The 11,376-nt window shown below is 40.9% G+C and overlaps 1 protein-coding gene across 1 annotated transcript in view; it reads right to left on the reverse strand.

The window, feature by feature from the left end:
• Positions 1 to 7,906, reverse strand: part of ANKRD22 (ankyrin repeat domain 22) — a 9,834-nt gene extending 1,928 nt beyond the window's left edge. The window contains exons 1-3 of the mRNA XM_010074755.1: positions 7,594 to 7,906; positions 2,267 to 2,458; positions 328 to 435 (exon numbers count right to left, since the gene is read on the reverse strand). Coding sequence (XP_010073057.1) covers positions 328 to 435; positions 2,267 to 2,458; positions 7,594 to 7,614 — 321 coding nt within the window. The 5' untranslated portion in view covers positions 7,615 to 7,906. The remainder of the gene's footprint in view (positions 1 to 327; positions 436 to 2,266; positions 2,459 to 7,593) is intronic.
• Between the last annotated feature and the right edge of the window lie 3,470 nt (positions 7,907 to 11,376).

Raw genomic sequence — 11,376 nt, forward strand, 5'->3', positions numbered from 1 at the left:
AGGGAAAAAGTAACACAAAAAGACACTTCATCTGCCTACAGTACTAAGTAGATTTTGGCTAAATACTGTTTTTTTAAAAAAAAAAAAAAAAAAAAAGTCTGTCTGGCTTCTGCAAATGCTGGACTGACAGAGTGACACAATTCTGTTCCTTCACTAGCTTTATTCACAGCAAAATCCCTGCTTCCTCTGTTGTTCTCCATCAGTCTTTGCTTTAAAAAAAAACAGTCCATATCCTATACGGGCTCCTGACCTGGAATACTGCCATGAGAAAGGTGACAAGGGGAACGGGAAAGGTACAGAGTCTTTCCTGCTTTCATCCAGACTCACCATGAGAAGATATCCAATAAGCATAACTGGCATGAGGATTATGATGAGAACATAGTCAAGGAAGGTAAACCGTTTTCTCACAGCATAATGCAGACAAGTGCGATCTTTCTAAACACAAAATAACTCTGATTAGTACCAGATTCAGTGATCTCATTATATTTGTTTAGAACTGATAATAGCAGAGCATTTTATACTTCCCAAGCTTTCTTTTAGGTTGTCTGCTAGAAATATTTCTCTGATTTTCAAGCAGAAACAGACACATGGATTTTGCTTCCTTCAAGTAGAAGCACATTTGACACATACAGGCTCATGGAAATTGGGGTACACAGGCAAGAAGGATTTGGGATCCAAAGGATTCCAGGTGTATGTCTGTGAACTTGGACATGGCTGCAGAGAGAAAGGGGGCAGAGCAGATGTCTCACGTGGCTACTATGGCTGCACAGCAAGTTAAATCAGCAGGAAGAATCCTCACAGCACCTCTTAGAGAGGTGCTGGTTACTGAAGCAAAGGCATACGAGAGTTTATGTCATCTCCTTTGGCACATGTCAGAAACACAGGCAAATAGCAAGACTCCCAACAGACTCCTAGTGAGAAGAGTTTAAAAAATCTTTGAATACTGAGTGTGTCAAAACAACTAAATGGCAGAGGTGCAAACTTGTGTGTTAAAGAACACTTGTGTTAAACCTGCTACAGATTGTCAAACTGGAGTTCCACAAACTAGGTTACAGTGCTACAGTGGGGCCCAAAATAAGCAGAGAAGCCTTTCCGTGCCATCCTCTGCTCCCTGTTCTCAGTACTGAGCACCACAGTTGAGCTCTGCACCCAAGGGCCTGATTCCATCTGTGAAGGTGAAGCAGAGAGGCATTTAAGAAAGCCAGGCATGGCTAGCAAATGGCTACCAATGCAATTAAAATGCTCTTACTGCAAAATACTGAACCCTTTCAAAGCGACTTTGAGGTAAGATGGAGAGCCTTCTCCATCAAGAAGAATAGATGGGATAGAATATGCCACTGACCTCATGGACATTTGTTTCCCTCCCATGAAACAAACAAATGCACTGGAAATCAGAGATATAAAAAAGCCCAGAAATGTTTAGGAATTTGCTGAACATTGGCTTGCAATACAAGATGATACAACAGAACTGACAATTTTGTGGGGTTTTTTTCCTGGCTATTTATCACCCTTAACATCATAACAATAAATTAATAATGAAGCCAGAATACACATCTTTCAGCTATTATTTTTTTTAATTATTTGTAACCTACAAGGAAACATACCATAAAAACACTTACTCATCACCTTAGGGAAAATAGTAAGTCACAGCTATTGTGCAAGGCAGGTAGGTTTTTAAAATGGGGAGCAGGGGAAGAACAGACAGAAGGCTTCCCTTCTTTCCCCCCAGCACACTATTATGTGTCATGCTACTGCTCTCTAGCATGACAAAGGCAGGTCTGCAGAGGAAATAAGGAAAATTTTTGTAGAGTCAGTTTCTCCTTGGGGATACATTTGCGAGAGACAGACAGGCTCTCATTCAGACCTTCCTTTTAACTAGGGTGAAGAAAAAGACAGAGGGAAAGAAAAGCTATAGAAGGGACAGATACAAGCTGGAGGGCAAGATGAGTGCAGAGTGCTGCATGGGTAAGCAGGAAGAACTCACTGGGGACCAAGGCTGGCATGTAGTATTACCTAAACGAGGAATGTGAACACAGAGAGAAATCAAATGGCAATGTTTATTATCTTGTGTGCATTGGTAAGTTAGGAGAATAAATGAGGAGGCAAACAGAAACATACAGGCTTATTGAATTATAATTTGGGGTTATACTTATGCCTCAGTTGGAAACAAATCTCAGGTTTGGCTGTGCTTGTCAGTGTCCCCACACACACAGTTCAAGAATCTGAAAGAACAGTCACTACAAAGGAGGAGTTGGCAGCCACTTACCTTGTTTCTGAGGTTGACATCAGCATTTCTTTTTAGAAGATAGCTAACTATCCTGTTGTGTCCCTGTTTACATGCACAAATTAAGGGAGTGTCTCCACCGAAGCTGTCCTGGATGTTCAGACAGTTGCTGTTGCGCTCCAGAAGGAGCTGAACTTCATTGAAATCGTTATTATAAGCTGCCTGACAAATGGGCTGAAGAGAGAAGATAATACTTATCAGCACATGTTTTACTAAAGTATCCATCCTTCCCATTCTTACTAGTTGCACATCCTAAGCACTTCTGACAGTGGTTGTAGTTCTAGGTGACTTCCAGAAGATGGTGGTAAAAGATACTCCTGCAGCTGCCACACAGCAGCTCTCAGCCCTCAGCCTGAGAAGTCACAGCCCTTGCACAAGAGAATGAACTTTCTCTTCATTTTGGATGATGTGTCGATAATCCAAGTAATAAATTTGGTTCTTTTGCAGCCATCAAAAAAAAAAAAAAACCACCAAAAAAACCCAACAGCTTCAGATCTCACAGGAGTCCGTCACTGTACTGAGCAGCAAGAACTGACAAGCGCACACCTCTCTAAGTTTGCCACCCTCCCTTTGGATGAGCACTGCTGAACAAGAGGTACCACTTCTGACTCATCAGTTCCCAGAACAGAACCACACTTCAGGTGGAACTGGAAAAACCAAACCCCCACAATGTTTCTTTTCTAGGGCTTGAAGTTAAACTTCATACCTGAAAAATACATGCATGTATGCCCACATCTCAGATCCTGCTTGGTTTTTGACAACTGTTTGCTGCTTAAGTCTGCTCAGTATTTCTACACACCCTTGACCTAAGCTGCAATTCCCTCCCTCTCCAGCAGCAAGAACGTGGACTAAGGAGATGTGGAGAATGAAAGGAGTACTACAAGTTTCTAGTGGCCTAATACAGGCAGAAAACAACAGAGTGAAGTGTGTCAGACTGGTAGCATTTTAAGTTCTCCAGTCAAAAAGAGAACAAGATTATTTCTTTTCTCCTGTCTCTGATACTGAGGTGGTTTTTTTCACCATTTTTCAGGATAGACATTTTCTTTAGATATTATCTGCAGTTCTTCCTTTCCATCCTCCTTTTATCACATCCTAAGTACACTAGATGAGCAAGATCTGGCCCTGAACTCTGAGACCTTTCCTCACTCCCCTTGCAGCCAGCTTTTTTCCCCCTCCCCCCACATTAAAGAGAGTCATCTTATTTACACTTTCAGACAAACTTTGATCTACAACACAGTTTTCTTTAATTATTATTATTATTATTCCACTGCAGTGAGGGTTCTTTGTAGAATTGATTCTTTCACGCATTAATATGTTCTATTCATATTAAAAAAAAAAAACACCTCAAACATTTTTTCTGGTTTTATGGGATTTTTCTTGAGGCCTACTCGGATGGTTTGCAGTAAATGCCTCTTTTAGTCAAAGAAAGGTGAAAAGTCCTGTAGATCAGACTTCTAATATACCTCCCAAATTGACAAACACGACTCCATGACTGGCAGAACAATACGTAATAAGAATACTTAAGTAAGGAAATAAAGCAATCCAACCAACTGTAAGCTCATTACTCTGATATCAATAATAATAGGACTTCAGAAAAAATGTTAGAAAAGAATAAAGATAAGAAAAATAACAAATAGGTGGCAATCAGTCACCTGTATAAGAAAGGCATCAGAAACAGCAACTGTGGCAAATATATTAGGCAGTCTTTCTCATAGAAAGAGAAGAGAGCTGCTATAGAAGGAATTTAACGGGGATAGTGGATACAGTTCTTGTTATGTGGGTCCAAAAATTAGATCAGACTACGGCAGGAGTGGAAAACCTCTGAGGAATATGAAGAGCCTGAAGAAAGACTGATTTGCTTAGCTTGGCTAGGAAGAAAAGAGACAGAGCTGTAAGTGTTCAAAAATAAATTAAAGGGTAAGTATTAGAGGAGAAGAGTCAATTAATTTCAAGGAACAAGGAGAAAAGGCAATGTACCTGGCCAAGAAGTTTAGCATGAAAATTAGAAAGAGATTTCTAACCATCTGCAGAGGAAAGCTTCAAAACAGGCTTCCAGTAGCAGCAGAATGGACACAAAACCTGACTGTCTTCAGGCTGGAGCTTGAGAAGTATGCAAGGATTTCTGTGGTTGTGAAGCCTCAGCCACAAACCCCCCCCCTTCCACCTTTCACTTTTTTTGCATTGCCACCCTGGCAGCTCTATCTAAATTAGGGCTAACTGTGCTTAAGACTGTTTTAAACAATTCTCCAAACTTTGCTCAGAAGACAATTAATAGAGTTTCTTACATACACACAGTTAGCAGCACCTGTCTGGAATATCAGCAGTGAGGTCAATTATAGAGTTAGGACAATGTTGTGTAGAACCAACAGATCCCATCCAAAACCCAAGAAACCACATTTCGTTTATGTCTACAGAAAAGTATGGAGGCTAAAAGTCTGGAAACCCTCACTCAGTTTTCTACAGTGTTAGAAGAATGCCTCAACAATGATGTAGCTTAACAACCAGCTTCTGATGCATTTTATGATTATTACTTTATTATTAAACACCCATCTTACACAAGAGGGAAATAAACCTATGAGACGTACTCAGAATAACTAGGCTTCACATGCAAGATGGAAGCAGTATCAGAAGAACCTAAAGTTCACACCTCAGACTCGGGCTCAGCTGTGGAGAGGAGCAGGACGAATGCAGAAGTCTCACAGCAGTATAGGACAGCCAGGAGAACCTCTGCAGCTTCCCTCATTAGAGATGCACTGGCAACTGGACCACAGACGTAAAGTCTATGATATCTCATTTAGGTACAAGTGAGAAACAAAGGCCAGTGCCCACACAACAAAAAATCCTGAAGAGAGCATCAGTAGGAGCTGAGCTCATAACTTCTGGAGAGGCTGGCAGTCCAAGAGACGGAGTGGCTACTCTGACTTTCAACACATTATTTGTAAAGCTCTGTGACCTGACCACCCCAAGAACTCAGAACAGACCTAGCCCACCTCCATAACATAGCAGGGTGGACCTGGCATAGGCACATCAAACATTACACCCCATACAAACACGAGCTCTAGGTCTGAAGGGAAGGGGAGCAGGAGCAAGAATTCCAGCCTAGGTAAAGAGGAAGCGAGCACCTCTTTGAACTGTCTGGCAGCAAAGCCCTTCACCGCTGCTCTCAATCACACTTCTGCAGCACCACCTCACATTTAGATAAGATGCACACAATGAATCTGACAGCGTGATGCTGCACAAAACGCAGGATGGAAGGGAGGGAAAACAGAGAATCACAACACCAGACTCCTTCTACTCTCAGCAGTGGTGCCTTTTCCCTGTCGCAGCACCAGGGCTAACTATGAGCTGGAGCAGTTGACTCTTCTTGACTGAAAAAAAGCAGAGGGTGGGCACTGGGGACTGGAAATTAGAGTTTGAAGTTTAGAGATGCCAATGACTAAGTGATGGTCACAGAAGTCATGTGTTCAAAGGAAAAATGAATATGCAGTTTTATAGCAAAACTTCTATAGTTCTGTTAGAATCTCTCTTTCTACAATATTTTTTCTGCAAGCCTTTCAGGAGAGGTTTTCATTGTTCAGTATCTGAGTATTCAGGAAAAGTGAGAAGTAGTCTTACATCAGGCAAAGATCTTCATGGATGAGATCACTCAGTACAAGATCACGAGATAAAGGGTGCAAGAAAAGTAAAAAAAAACCTTTCACTATCAGGAAGGACAATACCTCTACACAACTGATGTTGTTTTTTTTTTTTAATCAATTGTGGGCCATGTGATTGAAATCAGGACCTGGTAGTTTACTCAAATCCAGGTGAACTGCCACACCTGAATTTTTCTACTTCTTTTCAGAGCTTCTTGCATCTCCTCCTGCTTAGCTTTGTTAAGGTAGTGATAAATCACAAGCTATTCAGCAAGTTCTTCCACTTATGAAATAAAGGTTAAAGGCATGGCACTAAGGACAAAGCATTCAGCCAACAGAGAGGAGGCTAAGGTAAGGCTGGCCTTGTAACTGGAAGAGCAATTTCAGATTATAATGGCTTCTACCTTTGAGAACTGCAGGTGATTGCCTAAGTTACATCAATGCTTTGCAGTTGTTTAAACAAAAACGAGTCACTTCATAACATCCATATATTCTGAATCAATCCACACTCTCTTCCTGTGCACTAAAATTCATCCAAAGGCACGCTATGAACTAAACAGGAAAGTCTAAATCATGGTGGTGCTGAGGAATGTGCTAGTATCCAATCCATAGTCCTCAGAAAAGGCAACTTACACTTACTTATTTGCACTTTTGTAAATTTCTATCCTGTATAAATAAACCATACTTTACCCAAAAACTGTATCTCACTCAAAATTTTTAAAGGAAGAGAACTAATGTAGATGAAAACATTAACAAAGAAGCACAAAAGATAAAGACAGCATTTGAAAATTCTCTAAATACCACTTGAATTAAGCTAGGTGACACTGGTTTCTTGTACGATACGATCTCAGAGTAGCTAATCTGGAGAGAGGCAACAAATCCTTTCAGAATAAGGTGCAGTCTACGCAGTCCATTGCCTTATGAATGCACAGAGTCAAGCTCCCTACAATACTGAAAGAGGAGAAGATACTTGATTTCATTGAATAGCCTTTTAAAAATAAAACTGTGGCTTGCAGCATAGAAATGTAACCTTTCAAAGGAATGGCTCTGTAATACTACCTCAAGAGAAAGAAACAGGAGTGCAATCCATTGTAATCACAGTCAAAAAAGGAACAAAATCCTTATTTGTTCCCAAGTGTAGAAACGGAAAGTTTAAAAAATAATGAATACATTTAGGTAGCATTTACTCTAAAATCCAGGGGTATGCTGAACAGACCGTGGTCTGCAGACAAACCCACACCGATAAGAGCTAAAAAAAAAAAAAAATTAAAAAATCACATTCCTAAAACAACTGGAGGCTGGAGAGAATGTTTCCTTAGGCTTTAGCTTTATTATCTATATTCAACATAAGCCAAGGAGTTGTTTTCAGTTTACATAGTTTGTTGTTTTCTCGGTGCTCAGAATTATTCTGATCTCAACACAGAGCAATAAAAAATGTTGAACAACTACTTTCTCTGTGAAGTCACAATAATTACACCATTTATTGCATTTTCTTTACTCCTACAAACAGTATTTCTGTCAATTTGTAATAGCTGAAGTACAGCATTTCCAAAGGAGAAAAACTTCCAGATCTATGTAAGCCTGTCAATGGAGGCTGTGAAGGGAACAAACCAAACCCAGTCAACATCCATATCTTCAATAGCTTTAGTTACTGACCAGAAAATATTCACGTACCTCTGAATACAGTATCCCCATGCTTATTCTTGTCTGCTTGAGTTTGTTCTTGTTCACCACTCCAACAAGTTAACCTCACTTGAAATGCTCTTGAGCTTGTTTGAATCTGGCTAATATTTAACTTTAAAGTATCACTCTTTCTTAAGGTGCTTTTCCTTTATGTGCTTTCTACTTGGTAGCATGAAACAATTGTCTTCAGAAACCCAACCCAGTGAGGTAAACATAAGAACAGGAGCTTACGGGAGGCTGACAGAACAAGTTACAACACCGACCATTTTCCTTTGTCATTTTTGTAATAACAGCTTCCAGTTGCCTAAAAAGGAAAGTAGCAAAACAGGCTGAGAAGGGGAGGAGGGAGAGAGAGGAAGAAAGTTTCACAAGTGAAGAAATGGAAGGGGGGAAAGAGAAAAGAAAAAGCATGAAACTTAAAACAAGTAACTATGAATGGTAGCTAGTTTGCCACCCAACCTACCTCTGCCTAAAACATATTCCAAACCCTCTGCAAGAACACCTCAAGCCACCTACAAGTAAAAGGGAAGCATCTAGTTCCCACACGTTTAATGAGAGTTCCCAGTAAAATTAGCTTCAGTCCCTTGTTAAATATGCCAGCCCCTTTCATTACCTTTTGCTCAGTCTTGCCTTCCTAGCCCAGCCCAAACAATGAATATGATTCATGTTTAACCTGAATATGGTTCATGTTTAACCTGCTAATTTTATAAGATAATTCCATTAGAGCTTTCTTGTGAAGAGAATTATTGTTGCTGTCTCCATCTCCTTTGTGTGTTCACGACTCTGAGGGTAAGATATTGAAGGTATTTCTGTACTACACTCAGACAGTCTTTCTGAGTAGTGCACGCATATTTCAAGTGTCTGCAGGCACCATAAAGCATCTTTTCCATTTATAGTTTAAATTAACATTTCCTGTATTTCAAGCATATTTTTTAAAAAAGTCTTAAAATATATGCACGTAACTGTCCATCTTAAATCGCAGCCCTCTACCTTACATTCGAGAACACTTGTTTCCATATTTTCATATTTATTCTCCAGTGTTCCCGTAAAAATCTCCCACGTATGTAGCCTCATTAAGCTCAAGCAGTCAGTCTATTAACAATCCTCCTCTACCGATTAAGCACAGCACTATTTAAAAGCATCACACAAACTGCAGAAACTGGGAAAAACGAATGCCGTACACACTTCCCAAATGATGTTTTCCCCATGACTAAGCACTAATGTCAGAAAAACTCCCCAAAGGGATAAAATTCTAGATACTTATTCCTACTGTGACCTCACATATTTCTGAGTCTCTCCTCACCTTTGTTTTGATATTTGAAGAATATCCTATTAACGTTGGGATTTAACACAGCAGCAGTATATTGCTCAGGTCCTTTACAATTTTATTCTGTCACAGCACTGGGTCCCTGCCTTTTTAACACTTCTGCTTTCTCTCCAGAGTCGAATAGATACATACGTAGGACATTCCCCTGCTGGAACATCAGTACAGAACATTATTCATTGGCATCAGGTATAACTGCACACTGACGTGTAAACAAACTCTTACTGCTGCTTTTTATGCAACCGGCAGCCTCCAGGGAAGTCCAGAGGTGGTGGATCAGGGACACTACCCATCACATCTTCTCACAGGCTGCCCTGGGCACCTGCCCCAGAGGGAGGGAGCACTGTTTCCCGGGGCTCACCAGACATTACCTGAACTGCCCCTTTGGAATCAGGCACTGAGATTTCCCCAGGGCACATCAGGCCTCTCTGCATGCAGGGCTCCAATGGCTTCCAGCCTTCGTCTTTATTTGTGAAGACATTTGTCTTGAGAGCTGCAGAAGTGAACGCAAGCACAGTCTAGGCACTTGGCAGGCGGTAGGAGGATAGGGGAAATGAGCAGTCAGGGGATAAACCAGACAAAGGCTTGATCCAGGTTAAAGCTTTTCTCTCAGAGGCTTAATTGCAGCCTGGGTCACCCCCCAAAGCCAGGTACTGGCACAAACGCTTCTGCTGGCACAACAGCAGAGTGGGGAACTGCCTCTTCTGCTGGCATCTTACACCACTCTCTGACCTAAGCTTGTTCTGCCTATGCTCCAAATCAGACGAGGGCAAGAGAGCGTCAGCTCAGAAACACACCACTGTATGTGCACAGAATTGTGGCCACTTCTGTCAACACTTAAATATACACATGCTCCTGCACACACCCCTGACTAAAATTCCCAGGATCCAAGTCACAAGCACCCAGAGTCACAAAACAGTAAGAAGCTCACAGATTTCTAGCATCTCCTCAGTTACTTAAAGGTTAGGATAAAAAAAAATGAACACACTTTTTCAGTAAGACAGTTTTATCTTTTATTTTTTCTTCCCTTTTAGACAAAGTACATTCAATATGACAACAGTTTAGAGTTAAGCTAATCTCACCCTGCTCCCAATAGCCAAACTCTCATAAGAAGTACAGAGCCTCTGGAAATGTCACCACTACTGTGAGCAGACCAGATGAAACTGACACACAAAAATCAAGGTGTGTGAGGAGGTATCATATGTTACACTAGAATGGTAATAGCCTTGACACACCTCTGCATCACAAACAGGGACCCCAACTTTAGCTAACTAAGATAGTTAAGCAAAGCTATAATAACAAAACATACCAAGGGTGGTGGCTGAGAATCAGGAGAGAATGTTAGCAAGGGGAAAGACAATGAAGCCACTCACCCTATGATCCATCCTCAGTATCCCTGGAAGCCTGGCCACTGTCTGAGCCTTGGCTTCAATCACAGTCAAGAAAACACCTCCTGCACTCTACTTGTCTCTTAATACTTTCATTTTACCTGCTGTTATCACAATTTTAACAGCTAACACATTGAGACCAATTTCAAGTTTATGACTATGGCTCTAAGGAAAACAATCAGATAAGGCAAGACTCATCCTCAGGTCCTGGCAAAAGTAAATTCAGAAAAATTCAGATATTAGTACCTATGAGTGCTAAAGAGGGGGAGAGTGGTCTGAGATAATGTTTCACCTGAATCTAATACTCATAAGTGTAAAAGTCTATTCAGAGTCAAGGCATAGACAGCTCCTTGCAGGCAGCTAAGAGAAGTTTTTTTGCCTTCCCTACTGATTCACAGATGCGTCCAGTGACATGCCAATTTACCTGCCATTCACAAAAGACAGAGTGACGCACCCAGGTCCTAGGACTGGGTGACTATGGAGCTCTTCACCTCCCCAAAAATCCTCAAGGCATGCCTTTCAGGTAAACATTAGCCTGGGGAAAAAAAAAAAAAGGAAATGCAGACCTGGGTTGCTTTGGAAAGCTACTTACCGCAAAAATAAAACAGAAGTGACAATTCAGTACAGCAGAGTGGAGACTCCTGTATGGAAAAAAAGCAAACAGACAAAACTTGGTCACTGGGAGCTTTGGTTACTGCCTAGTCAACACTCACAAATGTTGTGCTCCTCCTGCAAAACACTGATAACTTGCCTGACAATTTTTTGAGATTTGATCAGATCAGTTGACTTGTAGTGAGGTTTTCTGAGTCAGGGCAGGTTATTTTATGGGTGGCACATTATTTTACAGGCAGAGGAAGACTCCAAAGATTTCTCAGACAACTTCCATCCAGGTGTTTTAAGTACTGATGTTTAAATTTTGGAATGGGCAATGTTCTATTCCCAATACTTTGGTTGGTTAGGAAACTGCCCAAAAAAGCAGTCAATGAGAAAAATAACAAAACCACCCTCAGATAATAGAGTAATAGGGGTCAATCTAAAAGCTTCTTGTGCATGGCTCCTTAC

This window comes from Pterocles gutturalis, unplaced genomic scaffold, assembly GCF_000699245.1.
Source record: "Pterocles gutturalis isolate BGI_N339 unplaced genomic scaffold, ASM69924v1 scaffold35682, whole genome shotgun sequence".
NCBI classification, from domain to species: Eukaryota; Metazoa; Chordata; class Aves; order Pterocliformes; family Pteroclidae; genus Pterocles; species Pterocles gutturalis.